Source organism: Coloeus monedula (genome assembly GCF_965178545.1).
Source record: "Coloeus monedula genome assembly, chromosome: 30".
NCBI lineage: Eukaryota > Metazoa > Chordata > Aves > Passeriformes > Corvidae > Coloeus > Coloeus monedula.
Window position 1 is genome coordinate 3,188,682 of NC_138810.1, and position 20,742 is coordinate 3,209,423.

The 20,742-nt window shown below is 47.9% G+C and overlaps 1 protein-coding gene across 3 annotated transcripts in view; it reads right to left on the reverse strand.

Annotated features, from left to right (window-relative positions):
* DIP2B (disco interacting protein 2 homolog B) overlaps positions 1-20,742 on the reverse strand; it is a 63,104-nt gene that overhangs the window by 20,804 nt on the left and 21,558 nt on the right. The window contains exons 2-13 of one of the 3 annotated variants that reach the window (XM_082299095.1): positions 14,697-14,768; positions 9,710-9,847; positions 9,080-9,205; positions 7,193-7,405; positions 4,805-4,948; positions 4,403-4,522; positions 3,602-3,799; positions 3,281-3,372; positions 2,764-2,856; positions 1,436-1,559; positions 830-939; positions 17-119 (exon numbers count right to left, since the gene is read on the reverse strand). In XM_082299095.1, the coding sequence (XP_082155221.1) occupies positions 17-119; positions 830-939; positions 1,436-1,559; positions 2,764-2,856; positions 3,281-3,372; positions 3,602-3,799; positions 4,403-4,522; positions 4,805-4,948; positions 7,193-7,405; positions 9,080-9,205; positions 9,710-9,847; positions 14,697-14,768 (1,533 nt within the window). Of the gene's footprint in view, positions 1-16; positions 120-829; positions 940-1,435; positions 1,560-2,745; positions 2,857-3,280; positions 3,373-3,601; positions 3,800-4,402; positions 4,523-4,804; positions 4,949-7,192; positions 7,406-9,079; positions 9,206-9,709; positions 9,848-14,696; positions 14,769-20,742 lie in introns of all 3 variants that reach the window. The other 2 variants (XM_082299094.1, XM_082299096.1) reach the window with 2 other exon arrangements.

Here is a 20,742-nt window from a genome sequence, read left to right on the forward strand (position 1 = left end):
CTGTGCTCTCACCCACCTTCAGAGTAGTTGCAGGCCTGAGACAAGGCTTGGCAGTGAGCCAGCATAGCCACACGGGACACGGTGACACCCATGACACTGCCCTCTTTGCTGGTCTTGTACTGCACAAGAGAGAAGAGAGTCAGGGGGGGCTCTGGATCCCACACAGGAAGGAAGTTAAATCACAGAATCCACAGGAAAATAAAGTTTTCTCTAAAGCTGCTGAGACAAACCCAAAAACCATCTGTGTGTAAGACGGGATCAGCAAAGCTTAGACCCGAGGAGATGGTTATTGTGGCAGCACCCATGGAAAATCTCCACGGAGATGGGAGGAAAATGAACGTGTTTGTGTAGGTTTCACTATTGCCACTGCTCACGACATCTCTTCCTGCTCCTGTAAGGAACTGAAAGCCAACCTGTAATTTCAGGATGGCTGAACTAGCACCCAAACCACTGCAATCCCCACAAGTCGCCTTCTGGCGTAGGAACAACAACCAGCACTACCAGGAAGAACAGAGAATTCAAACTGCTGCTGGCTCAAGCACTGCCAGGAATGTGTGTTATCAAACACCATCCCAGAGCTCAGCTCTCTCCATCCCTCACTTTTTGGAACAAAAACCATTCTCCAACTTACTCCGAGCAGTGCCCAAGGCCACGAAGGGATTCAAACCTAAAGTAAGCTTCACAGCAGGATGTCCACAGTGAAAGACTTGTTTCAGTGGCAGGCAAGTGGGAATTTTAAGGGAGTGAGGTGCAACCATTCTCTCCCTGGTGATTAGAACATTCAATTCAGCTCACGGAAGGTACTTTCTATTCCCCATTCACTACTTACCTCAATATATGCTGGCTCAGTTCCTGCTGCTGAGATGTTGGGCTGCCAGTCCTTGGGAGATTTGGAGAGATATTTTGAATCTGTCACAACCCATTTGAGTCTGGGCCAACCTGGAGCCAAAATTAAACGGTACATTAATATCAGTTTATTTATTGAGGGATTTATATTCTGCAAGAATACACTAAACCCCATCATTTGTCCAAGTTCAGTTACACAAGCAAAATTCCAAGCCAAGCCCAGCTACCAGCCAGAAGGTTCATCTCATTTCTCATCAGGGAGTTCAGTGGGCAACAAGGTACTTCCTCTCCTCAGGGAAGATCCCTGCAGCATTCCTAAATAAAGCTTGTGAATAAAGCTGCCTTGGAACCTGCCAAATGCCACTGAAGGGACCTGAGCACAACCCTGGCTTGGGAGGTGGTTCCTTGTGACCCCCAGAACACCAGAGCAGTTGTGTCACACACATGGGTTGAAATCCTACAATATTTTGGTGATGGGATCAGGAGTTGCCCCTTTGCCCCTCAAGCACCTTCAGAGTCCTGACAGCTCCTTTCAGACGGCTCAGCTGCAGCTGAAGTACAATCAAAAGCCAGTCTATAACCAACTCACCTTTAAACTGCACAATTTCTCCATTCTGGGTTTTTGGGAGCCCTTTCAGACACACTTCAGTGGTGAGGGCCAGAGCAATCCCACAGCTCCCCAGCAGGAAGCCGATCTGCTGCCCACCAGCATCCTGAGGGAAGAGGGGAAAAGTCATTCCTGTTCAAAGATGACAGAAGTCAGCTTTCCCTTACCAAAATCCAAGGTTTGATAATGCTTTGCGGACTGGGGGGTAACATTATGGTGAGGAAAAGAAGAAAACAACCCATTCCCACACACACTCAGCATCCCAGAATCACTACTGGAGGGACTTGGGCTAGTGGAAGGTGTTCCTGCCCATGGCAAATGATGGAACTGGATGGTCTCTAAGGTCCCCTCAAACTCAAAGCACCCTGTGATCCCATGAAACGTGACCTTGGCAAGATTAAAACGCACTGGATGTGAAATCCAGGGAAAACAAGTGCTCCTGCCCAGCACCCAGGCATGGAGCACACCCCATCTCCTGGCATTAATGGAAACCCAGATGCTGCAAAGAGGAATCGGGAGGCAAAAAAAGCAAAACATGTAATTACACCGGAATAACGAGACCTCTCTATCCCCTGGAGCCAATCTCTGTTGCACAATGATAAAATGAGGAGGCTCACTCAGAAACTGATTGGGCAAATACTGGAGAAGTTTTAATTTTGCATTTGGTTGCTATAGCAGTCTGTCACAGTGCAGAGAATGAAATCAAAGCTCTGTGAGTCCCTGAGTGTTCCCAGACCAGTTCCCAGCTCACTGCCTCCTCTCCTGCCACCATGTTTGCCACGAGCCTCTTGCTTTTGTTTCCTCTTATGGAATCCTACAGTTTCACACAGCTTTCGACAGGGCACTAATATGGCAACAGTGCAAAACTTCTGGTGAGGGTAAAGAAAACACTTTGTCGAGCAAAGAATTTACAGGAAGTGCCTCCAAGTCTTCAGGAACACTGAGCACCTCCACCTCCAGCAAAGTCAGGGCCTGGCAGAGCTCAGCAAGGCTGGATTGAGCCCCCTCCCATCAACCAGGGGGCAGATCCACACTAAAATCTGTTCTGTATAAATTATTTGCAATAAGGAAATGAACACTGCATCATTTAGGAGAATTGACCATCTCCAGCTGCTCAGCACAGCTCTGGTCAATATGTTTTTCCATTTTTAAATGCCATTCCGGGCTCCCAAAGGTCCTTGTTGGTACAGAGCTGCTCAGGCAGCAGCTGGAGGCTGTGAAACGCTGTCAGAGGCTGATGGCCTGACTTGGTTTCCATCCCACATCGCTTCTCCAAGTTCCATCAACGTTACCTTTCTGGTAAGAGGTACCTCTATAGGCACTGGGATCACTTCTGCCAGCAGACAGCCGTAAAATGCCACCATGAACATCACGGGGTCGTTGTTGGGATACACAAGGGCTACCTGCAACCCACACATGTGTGCTGTTACTTGAAACAAGTTAAAATTTCAAAATCCAGACCTAGAGCGACTAAAACTCAGAAAAACTTGGTGTTGTTTCACATTCTGCCTCCCCCAGAATGTATGGAATGTGCCTGAGCTCCTCACGCAGTGCCCGGGCACGTGAGGCTCACACACAGCCAAGACACAGACATCAAAGCCTGCACTTCCCTCAGAGCTGCGTGCTCTTCCTCAGACGTATTTCAAAGCCCAGAGCCAAGAAGCTGCTCACAGAGGAGCCAGAACCCCTGAAAACTCTCACCAATTTCTGTCCCAAGCAGCCTCGTCCCTGGGGTTAGAGTCTCACTGTGGTGTCTGTGCTAAGTTCCAGCCCCCAAGGCCCTTGTTTTACTCCAGAGCGAGAAGCAGAGAATCCCAAAGTCATTACCCTGTCTCCAGGTTTTAACACGGGTTCGTTTTTGGTCCCCAGTTTATTAAGCAGGGTGTAGGCCAGCTTGAGACTTCTGCTCCAGAGTTTGCCTGGAACAAAGAGAACAGAGACTTGCACAGCTCTGGATCAAGCAGCACAAGAGAACAGCTCACATCCTGGCTGTTTTTACCATCTACAGCCACACTGCTCTGTCTACAACACTCTCAGAGACCAGGAAGGTTTTCACAACCCCTCTAAACCCACGAGCCCTGTGCTCTCTCCACTGCTGCTCTTTGGCAGCAGCTGAGCAGGGGAAGGCAGGGCGGAGGCTCAACTCACCATACGTGAGGGTATAAACTGGTTTTCCTGTCACATCCAGTGCTGTCAGACAGGGACATTTAGCCTGAGTGGTTCCCCAGCGCTGCAGAGCTGCTTCCAAGGCAGGAGGCCAGTTACAGACCACTCCCAGGGGCTCTCCCTTCACCGGGGTCATCTGGCGGCCCTCGGGCTTGGGCTGGTTCGGGTCGGGCTGGGGAACTAAGAAAATTCCGTAATATTTCCAGTATCTGTTGGGATATTTCTAATATAATCCAGGTAAAACAATATTCTCCATCTCTGCCCATTTGTCACCTGACAGTTCAGCTTGAAATAAACTCAAAACAAACCTAAAGGAAAAGAGGAAAAGCGTTTAACAACTCATTCCATCCCATTTCCTAGGAAGTCTCACTCAAAACAAGACATCATGAACGGAGTCTTCCCACAGGATGATGTTCAAAGGTGTTCAACACATCAGTAGGGAAAGGAACACAGAACTGGAGAAAAGAAAACCTTAGCTGGAATGAAATTACCAGTGAGGACAATCCCCTTTGGGAAATTAATGAAAGTAGCCTAAGAAAATGAAGGGGGTTTAAAAATCTATTTGCCTTTTTTTTTTTAAGAAGTTTAGTGTTGAGGAGGAGGTGCCCCAGAGCTCAGCAGAACAGTGAATTATTTCAAACACTGGTTTTGTGTCAGACTGTTCATGGAGGCTGCTGCAAAGAGCAAATCTGAGTCAACCTTGAGAACAACAGCACAGAGAACTCAGCTCCCCGAGTGTCTAATTGTAACAAATGTGCATAAAACCGTTATTTGTGCTATTACCTTCCACAATTTCTTCAAAATCATCCACAAAGAATTCTTTCAGGGGCGGTCTTTTAGGTCTTTTCAAGGTGTTCAACAACTGCTGAATTTTTGTGGAGACTCTGCTGCTCACAGGAACACCTGGAGGGAAAGACCAGAGCGCTGAGTGCCATGTCCAGTCGCTCCCTGGACACCTCCAGGGATTGGGACTCCACCACCTCCCTGGGCAGTTCCAAGGCCTGCCCACCCTGTCCACGAAGGAATTCCTCCTGAATGCCAAACCACGACGGCGGCACAGTAACGTCTTAATGCCAGTGCCAAAACCATTCCAGTTTTGTGAAGTGCTTCAACGAGCTAGACTGGAGTTGGAAGAACAAACCCTGCGATTTAAGCCCTCTCTGAAAACTGCAGGAGGTTTCGTACCATCTGCAGTGTCCATGAGGCTGGAGCGGTTGGATCCCTTGTGCATCCCCTTCACGATTCCCGAGGGAGGGAGGTCGATGGCTGCCGGCCGCGCTGAGGGGGTGGAGGTAGTTGCTGTGACATCTGGGGGGACTGAGAAACTTTCTAAAAAAAGAAGAAAGCTGCTAAATACACCTTTTATTATCTCCGACAAGCAAAGTGTCAGTCAGTCAGCTGTTACCAATAATCCTAAGGATTGAAGGGTTGGATGTATGGGAACCCTCATTAATGCTAAACACGCTGATTCCTAAAGGTTCAGCAGCTCTAGGAGAGGCACATTATGTGTTCTGGAAACCAAAAAACCAAAGGCACAAGGTTTTCTCCATGTCAGGAAAGTGCTGCAGCAAAACAGAATTCCTGTTCTTGGTTTCTAACCTTGAAGCTCAATTTCTTGACATTAAGTACTGTGAAATAAATAAATAAATAAAATTTTAAAAGTTTGAGATTCACATGAGCTCTGAAACACCCAAAGTCCAGAACAAATCCCTCCCTCACCTATGCTCTGATCTCTCTTGCTAGAATTCTACTATTTAGCTTTTTTGTGAGTGAGGGCTTTTGAAAACAAAACACGTGGGAATTTGACCAAAGCAGATCAGCAAAAATCGTGTTGGGTTTCAATCCCTTCCAGCTGGGTGGTTACAGTTGTCCAGCAGTTACAGAACAAACCCAATGAACAGTGTGAACTGGGTCTTACTTCTGCTTCAAGCTGCAAGACTCTGTCCTGCCTTTCAGCCGAGGCTGCAACTGCATCCTGCAGGAATTCTCCAGTGAGCTGTCTCTTAAACAAGGGATTTTTGCTTATGTGGGGTTTCTTTGCACAACCCAGCAGGTTCAATCATCTGATAGGGCAAGAATATTCTATTCTGGCTTAACAGCACCAGCAACTGCTGCTTACAAAGGAAAAACCCCACAGTCTGAAACTACGGGCTGGGCTTTACAGATAGTCTGAAGTCAAATCCTGACAGGGTTTTGCGATTGATTCTGTGATTTCCCTTTTTCTAAGGAGGAAAAAGAACCCATTTCTGCATCCCTTTGGAGACACAGTGGCAAGGAATATTTCTCATGCACCGAACTTCTAAAATCACTGGAAAGGACATGGATTTGTACAATCCAAACATCTGCAGGACTTTGCATTGCTCGAGAGAGAGAGAGAGATGTGCAGAACTGTGTATGTGAGAGTTCTATTCCTTAAAACCAGGATGAATGTGGCAAATGTAATTCTGACAAAGATTCAAAGCTTCTATTTTGCATAAGACACTAATTAGATTAGACAGTAGATATTCTGGAGGTAAAAAGCTGTGTTACCTTAATTCATTGCAAAAGGTAATGTGGCCTTCTGCATGCTCCAATTAAAAACAGCCTCTCTGCTTCAAAGACATTAATTATATTCACTACATTTTATGGGCAATCTCCTCAGTTTTCCATTTCAGGAAACAATTTGCATCCCAGCGAATAAACAAACAAAAATAACAGCAATAAAAAAATAAATAAGTGAAAGATAAAATCACCAGCACTTCTATGCACTGCTTGCCCCAACCCAGTTAAGCAGAAGCAGAGAGCACATGAAATACAGACAATGTCCTACGGTGCAGGAATTTCCTCACCAGCAGCTAAAAAGGACAAACATACACAGAGCAAAAACAAACTTGGCCATTTCATACAGAAGCATCAGCAGCAAGGAGCACCTCAGAGCCTCAGAAAACTGAGCCCGGGGTATCCAGATCTGTAGATTTTGCTCCGTCTCCTCAGTACCTGGATGCTCTGGTTATTCCTCAGACAGTCATGGAAGAGCTGGGCTAAAGCTTTACTCCTCTAACCCCATTTTTTAATGACAGGCTCATTTGTTCACACACATGGCTGGATATGGTTCTTTTTCTTTCCTGATCTAACGCAAACAATAAACCATCAGGGCTCAGAGCAAAATGAGGATGTTAAACACAGCATTCCCCCACTCCACAGGCACAGACACCCCTAGGGGATTCGTCAGGACACAGATGAAAATGCCACTTGCACTGGGCAGCTTTGCGCCCACAGGAGCTCCCAAGAGCTGGAGACATAAAGCAACACAGGACACAGAGAGTTGTGCCTCCTGCTCTGTCCACACTGTCCCTGCAGTCTTCCCTGCTTCCAGAAGCTCCTGCTCCCCATTCTCCCTTTTACAACCACCTCAATCTTCTGAAATTCTTCCAGAAAACAACAGCGTGACGGTGCAACTCCAACCAATCCTAGCAAGTTCCATCAATACCAACTAAACTCTTGCTCCGAATTTCCCTTCTGCAACGGACAACTGCAGCTTTATCAACACAGTCTGAACTCGAAGCGATTGTTCTGTTCGTACCCAGCTCCTACCTATTCGAGTATTGGCAAATACATCAGCTAGTGACCCACTGGTCCCTTTGCCTTCTCCATGGGAAAGTGTAGAGGATGCTGATGAGGATGTGGATGACCCCTGAACAGATCGGTTGATCCAAGACTCAGCATTCTGTAAGCTCTGGTGCAATGCAGCAGAGAGAGCAGCTTGGCGCCTGAGCGAGCCCTCGTCCTCGGAGGCGGAAGACGTGTCTGTGTGGAAGCAGAAAGAAAATCTAGCTGCTTAGGGAAAAGCACATGGCACTGAACATGCTCTTTCCAATCACATATCAACAGCACAGGCTTTCACAGGAAGATCTGTTTTCCACGGGCTGTTACATCAGCCACACCAGAGGTTAAAGCAGCAGAATTGTCAGTGGGAACACACTCACCCCTGTTTGATTCACCTCCTCAGACAACATCCTTCCCCTGGGGTCTCCAAGCCTAGAACTTAACTCTCATTACTTTTCCATTCACATTCCATAATATCAGATGCTGTTTTGCCTAACTCTGGTCATTCTGAACTGGAAAGTGAGGGGTGAGGGTTGTTGTCAAACTGCAAAATCCCAGGAACAAAGAAAACACAGGAAACAACTGTGCCAAGGCCACAGCAGAAAACGCTTTTGTCTGGGGCTCTAAATGGGGCCCTTTCAATTGCAGAAAACAAACAAAAAGCCCAACCCCAAAACAAAACAGAGAAATCTACAGCAAGGAACTGCTTCCTGTGTGTCCCAGAGCACAGATACCTCGGCTGTCCCAAAATTGTGAACTGATTATTTAATTACCATGAAGCAAGCACTCGGGTCTTGAGATGTTGAGTCGTACATTGCTAAATATAAACATACCGGCAGCTTTGGCCTGAAATTTAGGTGTTCCTCAAAGTGATCTTCTGCCTACACTCGAGTGGTAAACCAAACTACCAAGTCATGTTCTACCCACTTGAGAGTGGAACAGAGTTAGGAGCTGAGGCAGAGGACTGGCTCCAGCCACGCTGTAAGTGCTGACCTCGATTCATGTGACTCCCACAGCACAGGATGTGCTGCAGTCCTGGACAAGTGAGCACAGAGCTGAGACCCAAGCAGACACCAGGAACATGCATCAGCCCCCCGGAGAAAGGAAGGGAAAAAGGAAGTGTGATAAAACAGGAAGTAAGGAGGAGGAGGAGGAGGAGTGACATGGCCCAGCAGAGCAGTTTCAGAGCTATGAATTCACCAGGGGATGTGGATTCATAACATTCGGATGACTTTGTCAATCCAAATGGCTGCGATGCTTCTGCACAATGAGACACAACATAGAAGTCACTGCCAAAAATCACACGGACTCATTTGTCAGTCAGTGCATCGAGCTGCTGGAAAACAGAGGGTTACTGATATCTGCTGCACATGCATCGTGACAGACACCATGTCATCCAAGGATTCTGCTGCAGCCAGTACATGGCAGGGGTGGGAAAAGTCCTGCAAGTCGTGGAATCCCAGCGGACCCCTCCGAGGTCCTTGCCCAGAAACAAACATCGCTGCAAGCCCTCCTCTTGTGTGCTGAGCATTAAACACGAATGAAATCAAGACGTGAATTATCCATCAGAAACAGGTGTGAGGGAAGCAGAAGTGGCCTCAGTCCAGGGCTGCTCAGCTCTGGCCAATTTGAACCATAGAACCATGGAATACCCTGAGTTGGACCCACAAGGACCATCCACGTCCAACTCCTCGCACAGGACATCCCAAGAATCCCACCACGTGGTTCTTTAAGAACTCTGGAAGAGAGGTCACTTCCCAGCCCTGAGAGAGGACTAACAGACTCCCTGCAGGTGTGTGAAGAGCTGGAACACCGGCAGCACTGCAGCCCCTTGGTTTGGAAGGTGTGACCCTGGACATCCCGGCACAGCCTCACCTGGGGGAGTGCAGGCGTCTGCCGGGGACTGGACGAAGGTGGAGCGGCGCTTGGTGGGCATGGGCAGGGCCATCTTCTGCTCCTTGTGCTTGGCCAGCGCTGCCTGGACCGCTTCCGTGTGGATGTCTGCGAGAGGGAAGGGCACAAGCTGCCTTCAGCAAGAGCACAGCAGTTAGGGTTAGGGTGCCAATACCCCGATCCGCCTGTTTGTGACATCCCCCTTTCAGCGCCTTCCCAAGGACTCTTTTCTGCCATCCCAGGAGTAGCATCACCTTTTATTCTCTTTTTTAAAACAAGGAAACTAATTGAGGTTCCTGAAGTTAGCGAGCTGAATGCAGGGCCAGGTTTGTTACTCTGGAAACTTCTGGATTAAGCTCATTACATCTTTGTGTAATTGCACCGAACAATTTGCATCAATCCAGAAAATCAGGGTGGCATTATTTGCTTTTTCTACTTATAAGGGGTTTTGATTCAGCAGCTGCACCCCACAGTCTGATGTTTCATTACAGAGAACCACCAAGACAGGACTTTCCATCAGCAGACATAATAATTTTGATTCCTTGAGAGGACACAGCACATTCCTCCCCACGGAGAGGAACCCAGGGGAGGGACTCCTGTCCCTGCCCTTACCAGATCGATAACGTTCATCTCTGGCTCCCCCTGAGCGAGCTCGGTGGAATTTGGATGAGGAGGATGATGCTGAGGCTGGAGTTGCAGATGGAACGGGCATCTGAGGTCTGGATTCCTTCTGTAATGCTGGATCGACCCCTGGAAAACATGGAGCAGGAAATGAAAGGAGCTTTTTTGGACCACACTTTTCCCTTTTCCCATGACAGCGTTGTGGATGTCGGGAAGCTGGTTTGTCACTCAGTGTCCCAGTGACCAGCGCTTGTCATTGACTGGAAAACCAATAATAAACCAGCAGCAAGAGCCTTTGCTGTTCCCATTAATCACAAACCCAAGGAGACCTCCAGCTGTCCGGTTCTGGCTTTCAGCATGCCAAGTGCATGGCTTTATCATCCAGGAAAAGTTTGTTTTTCCCATTAAAACAGGGAGCAAAATAGATAATCTGATAAAACACCATCATTTTACATAATTCAGCAAGAGCAACTCGGAATTGTTGCTACTGGAGGTTCAATTTTAAAATGAATCTGTGTGTCAGAGGGAAGTTTTGAAAACTAAAACCCAGGGGTCACCCAGCTGTAATTTCACCTGGAGTCACACAAAAACAAGAGCAGCTGCATCACCTAAGCATGTGCTGCTTCAGAATTCTCACAAACTACCAAAGGATCAGAGCAATGGAGAGAAAACCACAAATCCTGGGCTTCAATTCCAGTTACACCACCTTTCGAGGTGTGTGGTTTTAGGTAAACAACTTCAGGTGAGTGCCTTGAGCTCAGGGACTCACAATAACAGCAAATCACCCTGACCTAGCTGCAGGAGTCTCCACAGGATCACAGAATCCTTGAGGCTGGGAAAGCCCTCCCAGACCATCCAGTCCCAAAGCTGTGCCCAATCCCCACCTTGTCCCCAGCCCAGAGCACTGAGTGTCACCTCCAGCCCTTCCTTGGACACCTCCAGGGTGGGCACTCCAAACCTCCCTGGGCAGCCCCTGCCAAGGCCTGAGCTCCCTTTCCATGAAACTCCTCCTGATGTCCAACCCAAACCTCCTGACCCCCACCTGGCTCCACCCTCCTGTCGGGGAGTTGTGGAGTGAAAAGGTCCCCCCTGAGCCCCCCTGAATCCCCCCAGCTCCCTCAGGATTCTCCAGCCCCCTCCCCAGCTCTGTTCCTGTCTCTGGACACACTCCAGCCCCTCAATATCTCTCTTGTAGAAAGACAATTTTTTAATTCCTCATCTTCCTTCATCCATCTCTTGTCCCTTCTAAAATCCCAAAGAGCAAAATATTACTGGAATATTATTGAATGTTAGAGCAAACTAACAACCCACTTAACTGTGGATTGTTAATGATTCTTTAAACTACCATGGCAAAAACTGAGAACCTTTATTTCTAGTTAAAGAGATCTGCTGGCCAGAAATCCTCAAACCAATTAGGGGGACAAACAATTATTCCACTGGGACAAACAATTCCCTTTCCACTGGTATTTTTTTGGATATGGTAACATATATCAGAGTCCTGTATTTGCTTATCAAAACACTCTCATCCCCTGTGCAAATGTGCAAGGGGCACAAAAAGCTGAATGGAAAAGGAAAAGAGATCTCTGGGGTTCAGGTGCAGGACCTGGGCTCCAGAGCAAGATTATAGATTCAAAATCTCAGTTCACCCACATCCAAAAGCATCAGTTTGTGTCCCTTCCTGTCACTCTGGAACACATTCCATTGATAACCAGTTTAACATCTTTGTAGCATTTATTTGCCTTCATCAAACCCAGCAGAGTTTTATTTTGATCCAAAGACAACACGACTTCACAGACCAAACAGAAAAGCTTCGTGTTTTCTGATCACTCGAGTATTTACGAATTCAGGCACCCACTAGATGTCAGCAGCAGATTTAACACTATTTTAAATGAATTATTAAATTCATATTCAGTTCTCTTTCGTAAGTCTTGTAAAAGCCTCCCATCTCTCTGCGGGGCATCACAGGGCAAACATGACATTCCAGTTAGGAAGGGATCAGAGGTGGCTGTAAGTGACATGACACACAGAGAACAAGCTCTTTGTTTCAGTATTTTGCTCTGACACAATAACATGTTCCAGTGGCCTCACAAAGCGTTCAGACACAGAGGAGGAAGGAGTGTAAATCACTAATGGTTACACAACAAAGCAGCACAAGTGAGCCGAGCCTGGCAGGTGACAGGTGATTTATTTAGAGCTCCCTTCAGAATAATCCTGCTACAGCTGCACTTTCTGCTGGCAGAAACATGACAAATATGACAGAGAGATGGAAAATGAATTATTTTAGATTGGCTTTGAAGGATGCCATGGATCTGTTGACTGTCTTTAGTTTCTAATGAGAATTGACTGCTTTGTGATTCCTGCGTTTTGGTGAAGGGCCAATGATTCAGAGATTCAGAGACTGAACCATTAGAAGATCAACAAGGAGAAATGTTTGCATGAGTAACAAGGAGAGCAAGTGCCACATGCACAAGGAAGCAGCTGCAAACGTGTCACTCTGCCGTCCGCGTACGGAATGGAACAGCAGCGCTGGGGCTGGACTGGCTACTCCTGGAAGATGTTTTTTTTCAAGCTACATACCCATAAAAACATGGAAATAACCAACTTGAGTCTCCAGGGCAGCCTTAACACACTCCCAGAACCCAGGGACACCTGGCCCAGCTTCAGGCACGGCTCCATGGGCTTCATGCGCTGCGCTTGCTGCTGCCTCCCATCAAGGAGAACTCTCTGGAATTAGGGACTTCAGATTTTGGGATCTGCAGGTTGCAGAGACTTTTCAGGAGTTACCAGCTAGATGGACCTTAATGGATATTGCACCAGGAAAAAATGCATCTTTAGGTAATTAACAGTGCTGCCTTAACTCCAGAATAACGAGGCAAGCTCCCAGAGGCCATGTGAATGGAGCACAGATTGAGCAGTAAGAACCTCCTAAATTATCCTGCTGACATGCCCTGACATGTCACCTTCCCTCCCTTCCTCTCATTCCACATCCATGAAATGGAGACACTCCATCAGCCAGTGCTCAGAGAAATGGCACTAAATGCCAGTATTTTGTTGCTGTTGTTGTTGTGGACTAAATTAATTTTCTTCTCATTACCAAGGTGACCTGATTCCCAATCCCTCACGCATGACTTCCACAGGGTTTTTACAACAGGAGATTCCCAGACACTGGGGCAGCTGGGTGTGAGATGTATAAAAAGCTGGAGAGCTGGGCCGGAAGGGCAATCAAACCTCTGGGTTAATTGGTGACCTCCATCATCCCTGGCCTCTGCCTGGACTTTGGCTCCACTGGCAGCTCTCAAAGCCCCACAATTAACGAGCCCAGTCTCGCCAAACACTTTTTTTCCCTCCTAATTAAACATTTTCTGAGACAGATCAAACATGTGCACAGTGCCAGGGTTGGGGCCAGGATTGTATCATCTTCAGCCTCCAGAAGACTCGGGACAAAAGCAAGGCTGCCAAGAGCTCCTGAACCACCCAAGGATTCCCCATTTCCTCCTCAGGCTCGAGATCTCCACTGGCACAAATGCTAGCCTGAGGACTGTAAAACCTGCTCAACAAATACATACTTATCAAGAGGGATTAGTCATGTGTATGTTCATTTTTGGTTTCTTTAAGTAACAGAAATAGATTTGATAAATAGGCAGCAACCAAGTTGCTGAGATTCCCATCACATCCTGCTCCAGGGAGTCCTCAGCACGTGGAGAGCTGTTTGTAACAAAATCTCCATTTTGAAGGCTAAATAACAATTTCTGCTTGCCTTGCTCCTTTCAGCACGAGGCTCAGACAGAACACACTGATCTTTTGGGTATAAAACCCAACCTCAAACAAGGGAACGAGCCCCAGCTTGAGATGAATAAACAACCAAATGCAACCTGAGAACCAGCTGGAGAGCAGGAACTGGGCAGTGGTTTGGGGTGGAAGAGTCTGGAAGTTGCCACATGACAACTTTATGTTCCCCCATCAAGTGCCTGAAGGGAGCTGCTGTCATTTCCCCCCAGTCCCGTGGTGTTGACGGGCAATAAATGCACTTTGAGCTTTTACTCTTTATCAATTTTTTTTTGGCAGTAAACCAGGCTCAGTAAATTCCAGTAGCTCCATTCAGGACTCCCCATCACATCCAGTCACTGCCTGAAGTCAGAACCAGACACATCAGTTCTTAATGGCTGAACGTCTCAGCAGCTCAGTAACAATTATTCCGGGTAAGCCCCACAACAATGATTAGACACACATTCAGCCACGTCCTTCAGCTTACAATTCTACATAATTATCCCACACACGACCAGCTGAGCTGCTCCGGATCTCTGAACCAAAGGAAACAACTGTACCCAAAGGACGTGATTTCAGATACTCTGGTAAAATAAAGCAACAAATTATGAAAATCCTAATGTTTCTCCAACAAGGCATTAAGATGGCTGAAGGACACAGCACCGACCAACACTGCAGTTCAGACATTTTTGAGAATGTTTCCAGAATGGTTCTCAAGGAGCATCAGGATTGATCCAGAGCCCCTGAGTTCTCAGCAGGCAAGGGAGTGGGATGTGATGGACGGATGTGGGCGATCACAGGATGCTTTGGGTTGGGAGGGACCTTAAACCTCATCCAGTCCCACCGCCTGCCATGGGCAGGGATGCCTTCCACTATTCCAGGTTGCTCCAAGCCCTGTCCAGCCTGGCCTTGGACACTTCCAGGAATCCAGGGGCAGCCCCAGCTTCTCTGGGCACCCTGTGCCAGGGCCTCCCCACCCTCCCACAGCACTGCAGAGTCCCACCAACGAGCTCTGGAGCTGCCAGGAATCCCTGGAGCTCAACAGAAGACAAGAACTATAGACCCAATCCACACCCCCCCACACTGTCATGGATCAGCTCAGGAAACACCTACGGAACAGAATAATCCAGAGTTGGCAAATGGGATCTCAGTGCTCCATTCCACAGATCCCCAGCTCTACAAAATCCTGATTCCAGCCCAAACGAGGACCTACCTTGGGTTTGCGGAACATACGGAGCCAGCAGCTTTGCTCTCTTCTTCTCATACCCCTTCTGTGTGATATCCCCTAAAAGCAAGCAAAGAAAACTCATTTAATCACATTAGAATTTTTCAGTTTGAGGTCTGCTTGCTTTTTTTTTCAGTGCCATGAAAGTTTTACCTGAACACAGCTGAAGAAAACCTGAAACTCAATGAATCCAAGTACATTAGGATTTCAAAGCTCCATATTACAGAACTTCTGCCGTTTCCCTTGGGATCAGAGACCTACACTATCCACTATTTAAATGCAATAACTTGGATCACAGCAGCTATCTAAATGGAATATCAAAGCAGTGAAAACCTAAAAAGGGAAACTAGGAGTGCATGAAAATATTCTGTAACCACAAAACAACTTAGGCGAACAAAGTGGGATAATTCCCAACCAACAGGGGGAAGGGGAAGTGCAAATTCAGAGCCTCATCTTCAACTAATCAAACAGCAAACAAAGCGAGTCCACTCCAGCAGCTGCTCAGGGGGTCTCCAAAAACTGAGGCAAGGATGGGCAGTCAACTTCCAGACTCTTGGCCAGCAAGCACAGCCCATGATCCAGGTGCCAGGGCCTCACCACCCTCATGGGGAGGAATTTCTTCCACATATGTAACTTAAACTTCCCCTCTTTCAGTTTGAACCCGTTCCCCCTGTCCTGTCACTGCAGTTCCTGATGAATTGTCCTTCTCCAGCTTCCCTGTAGCCCTTTCAAACACTGGAAGGTGCTGTGCAGTCTCCACAGAACCATCTCTTCTCCATGCTGATTATTCCCAACTCTCCCAGCCTGTCTCCATACGGGAGGTGCTCCAGTCCCTTTTTCAACTTTGTGGCCTCCTCTGGACTTGCTCCAACAGTTACACATCCTTCTTATGTTGGGGGCCCCAGAACTGGACAGAGGACTCCAGGTGGGCTGTTACAAAAGCACAGCAGAGGGGAAGAATCCCCTCTGGAGTGATTATTATTAGAGTGATTACTCTAGAGATCAGAATAAGCATTTGTAAACTTTTCCCTCTTTTAAAAAACTAATCTGTCTGATCCTGGAGATGCACCATCTGGCTGCTGCCTTTTGTTTTAATTTCTCACATTACATCAGAACCACAAGAAAGACTGAAACCTTGGAGGGATTAAAACAAACAGCCCTGCAGCGTTTCAAGCCTCTTCATAGCCTGCCCAGCACTTAGAACCTCCCACCTCCCGGAGATGGGGAGCGCTCAAACTCACAGCACTAAGAAAACAGAATTATTTGGTATCAAGCTAAAAATCAAGCCACAGTTATACGATGACAAGAAGTGAGTGATCACAAACAGGATGTTTTCTTTGCTGTGAGCCTGAACTGAGAGGGAACAGCCTCAGCCCCGGAGCAGCTCCGGCCTCAGGGTTTGCTCTGAACAGGATCCTCCTGCCAGTCCCCTCCTACCGGCGCCGGGGGCCACACCACAAAAGGGGATTACAGGCTTCAGGCTCTAAGCCTCCCAACACCACCAGCATTTCTGCTAAAACATTCCAGCTAAGTGCCCAGTTGGGTTCCAAAGGTGATTTGTGAAATGCCTGGAAAGGGAATGGACTGCACTCCTTAGTGCTGGGCACTCAAACACCAGTGGCACTTGAAACACCGAGACCAGGAGTTTCAGAGCTGGAGTGGGACTCAAACTTAATGGCTTCAAATTGACAGAGGTTTAGATAAGATATCGAGAAGAAATTCCTCCCTGTGAGGGTGGGGAGGCCCTGGCACAAGCTGCCTCTGGATCCCTGGAAGTGTCCGGGCCAGGTTGGACATTGGGGCTTGGAGGAACCTGGGATAGTGGAAGGTGTCCCCTGCCCATGGCAGGGGGTGGAACAGGATGAGGTTTAAGGTCCCTTCCAACCCAAACCATTCCATGGGTCTCTGACTGGCGCTGCTCAGGGCAGGGTGTGCATCTGCACACAGAGTTTTATCACACTCCTCTAACACTACGTTTGAGTCAGGGCCCAACAAGTCCAAACAAATCCAGCAGCTGAAAAGGAGAATGTCCACAAAGCACTGAAATACCAAGCAAAGCAGTAATTTTAGTGCCTGACTGCAATGCAGAGCTCAGGTGACGCTCACCCCGCTCACCGGACAGGTACGTGCAGGGAGAGGGACAAACTGAGCTCCCATGTGGCCAAGGACGACGTGCTGAGTGACTGCAGCAGCTCTGCCCAGGTCTGCCTCCACTTTCAGAGGCAGTTTTCAGAAAATCATGGAATGTCATGAGTTGGAAGAGACCCCCAGGGATCTTCCAGTCCAACCCCTGGCCCTGCACAGACCCCCCAACAACCCCACCCTGGGCATCCCTGGCAGCGCTGTCCCAACCCTCCTGGAGCTCTGGCAGCCTCGGGGCCGTGCCCATTCCCTGGGGAGCCTGGGCAGTGCCTGACCCTCCTCTGGGAGAAGAACCTTTCCCGATATCCTCCCCTGGCCCAGCTCCAGCTGTTCCCTCGTGTCCTGGCCCTGGTCACAGGGAGCAGAGATCGGAGCTGCCCCTCAGGATGAAGCTGCAGCCCCCAATGAGTCCCCTCAGTCTCTTCTCCAGCTGAACAGACCCAGAGCCCTCAGCCACTCCTCCAGACCCTTCCCCACCCTGTGTCCCTCCTTTGGACCCTCTGCAACAGCTTTAGATCTTGTTGATATTGTGGGACTGGAGGTGAGGCAGCCCCAGGCCAGAGCAGAGCGTGACCATTCCCTCCCTCGGCCGGCCAGTGACACAGGACCTGGCAGCCCCCAGGACAAGGTGACCCTCTGGGCTGCCAGAACACACATGTCCATTTGGGAGGCACACGGAGCCAGGGGATGGACACTGCTGGAAAACAAACAGAGGTACACAGAGAAGGGAGGGGTTTCTCCTTATAAGCCAACCCACAGGTTTGTTCAGAGCTGTTATTCTGTGATTAATTTCTCCCCAAGATTTAATTGTACTCTTGCCATTGGTGGTTACACACTACATATAATGAAACATTTGCCACAGAAAATTGTTGGAATTACTAAGGAACACAACATATACAAATAATGTAAGTACATTGTGAACAAATACCAGAACTTTTACTACTAGTAGCATCCCTTTCTGTTTCACATGCTGGAAAGCAGAGAATTCTCTCTAATTACTTGTTCCACACCAATATCCCACCAAGAAAACAAACCCATCCACACTGGAATGCAAGCAGGGCCTGGTTCCCAGGCTCGCATTTGGAAATCTGAAGCCAAGGTGAGATACTACTGAGAAACAAGAAGGTAACTCAGGCCACAGCACTATTTGCAACCTCAGCTCCATGTGATGCACATCGTTGATATTATTGTTGTAAAAAGGATTCTCTGAGCATAAGCCAATGAAACAAATAAAAGCCTTATGCTACTTGGCAAAAGGAGAGAAGTTCCAAGGAGAAAAATTCAAGCAGTAAATATAATAAAGGTGATAGATTCCTGGGACTCCCCGGCAGTGCTCTATCTTCCTAGTGCTGAATTTCCAATTCCATCTGAATTTTCATGTTGTTATAACATAAAAAAATAGATCAACCATCCTGTTGACAAACAGGTTGACAGTCTCAAACACCTGCACAGGATTAGAAAATGTAAAGCCCCAATTTTGAGACCAGCCCTACTGAAGTGGAACTGGGCAGCAGGGACTGAAAGGTTTGGGGAAAGAGATAAATCCGAGTTCTTTCCAGAGCACCATCCACACAGGTGTGAACCAAACCACGATCACCTGAAATAAAGCTCCAGCAAGACACAGGGATTGTCCTTTTGGGAAAAACCTCATGTGCAGGCATGGGTATAGAGTCACCTCATGGACATGATGATTTGACTACTGCAACCACAACTGTCACAACCAAATTAGCGTGTCCAGCCTTGGAAACAAGTGTCCCTTTGACACGTGGCACAGGTGGAATGAATTTGTTGAATAAATCCTCTTATCTGGTCATGCAGAGTCCAAATTTGGTACCAATCCACTGACACAGAAACAAAAGAATCACTAAAGAAAGTTTTCTTTCACCCTATTCCTTTTCTGCTGATCTACAGGAAATGGAAATGGCGAGATCTGGACACAAACGTGGACTTCCTCACGGAATATCACAAGTTACAGCCACAGGAAGAGCACCAGGACAATAGGGCTGCAGACTCTGGAACCATTCGCTCCTCTGACATAACCTTGGTCAAACAATAACTCCCCCTTCCACAAACAAAACACTCAGTGACACTTTGGGTGCTAAATTCTCCCCAGAGAGCTCAAAACCCACCCTGAGAACCACAACCCCTCTCCAGGCAGATGGAAGACAGGGCACTACAAAGAACCATCAGCAAAGCAAACGAGAGCTGATAATTCGGCTGTAAAATGGTGTTTGTTCATTCCCAAGGAAGAAATTAAAACATGAACAGCTTTGAGACTCTCCTGGCTCCCTCCCAGCCACCATTTCTGTTCAGTTCACTCTGTATTTATCCATATCTGCCGTGAGCCGAGGCTGAGCCTCCCCAAGCTGAGGCCCTGCCCAGGAAATGGGGTTCTGCTCAAAGGGAAGCAGTTTTAGGGGTTTCAGAGGAAAGATGAGAGTGAGCTGAGCTGCTGCTGTGGTGGAGGAAGAGGCTCTTCTTCCTTCCTGCCACCTCTGCTGCAGCGACAGCTCCGGTGCAGCGACGTCTTCAGCTTCCACAGGTAAGCAGTGCCCTGGAACAGACCAGGTGTAAACACAGCCCTCCCACCACTACGATCGCCATCCGATTCTCCTAATTTCTTCAGAGCAAATACAGAATTGATCCTCATCACGCAAATCCAACTGGAATGTTCTGATCGCTGGGAGTGCAAAAGGAAGGATGAGCTTGCAGTGCCAAAGACCAGGGAAGCCCAGGGAACGACACCTGATCAGCGTGGATGTCACACCTATATTCAAATCCTGATCAGCCTGGATGTCACACCTATATTCAAATCTGGCACCAGAGGAGCCCAGAGTCCCGGGAGCCTCACTCCCCGCCCGGCCGGTGACGCCAGGCTGCTTTTCAGCAATTAGCGTTGATGATCTGTTCTAACCAGTGGTGCTCAATCAGTGCAAGGTGGTAACACCCGCTAATCCTGCTAGCTCAGACAATGCTCCTCTTTCAACATCCCTGCTCCCCTTCCCCCATGGAATGAGAACACTGAATCATTTACTGTCTAACAAAACCATAATTACTACAGTAGGGAAATTAAGGAAAATGATCACGTAGGGCACAGCATCTCCCCAACAAAGCCTCCAAACACTGGGCTGCAGCAAGGAAAAGATTCCAATTGGAAAGCAGTTTGTGTGTGTTTAAAAAAATGTTTGCATGCTTAAAAAAAAAAAAAAAAGAATCTGTTGATGTTTCCAACAGTTTGTGCTACCAGGGAATCCTGGTGGTGCTTCTGGAACTTCCATTAGCCCCAAAGCACAGACAGCTACTCTACTAAAAGCAAACATGATAAAAAGATTGTAACAAAAATAATGGAATTATTCTATTATCACTGCTGCATCTGCATTTCAGGTCTGACCCCTATAAATGACCTGATGACTTGGCCTTTCTTGCCTATTCCCCTGCTCACATCCAGGCACAGGCCAGGAAACATCTCCCCGTGGTTTCATCAGCTCGAACCTGCTCTGAAAGAGCAAACACAGAGTCTGGGCCTGCAGGCTTGAGTCTGGAGTGCCAACTCCAAGACAATGACGACCAGCAGTGCTGCTGAAAGTCCAAAATGTTCTTTTGCTGCATGTCACCTCCAGATAAGGCCTTTCAAGTGTGACTGGAGTGGCAGGTAGCACGTTTGAGAAAGCCAAAGTGAGGACTAAGTGCACTTGTGGCCTGGGCAAAAAATGGGCACAACATCGAGCCAGCACTTAGTAAGAAATGCTGTCATCACCCATTTATGTATTTACAGCTGGTTCCCACCTTTCTTAAAGAAGAAATTCCTCCCTGTGAGGGTGCTGAGGCCCTGGCACAGGTTGTCCAGAGGAGCTGAGGATGTTCCATCCCTGGAAGTGTCCAAGGCCAGGCT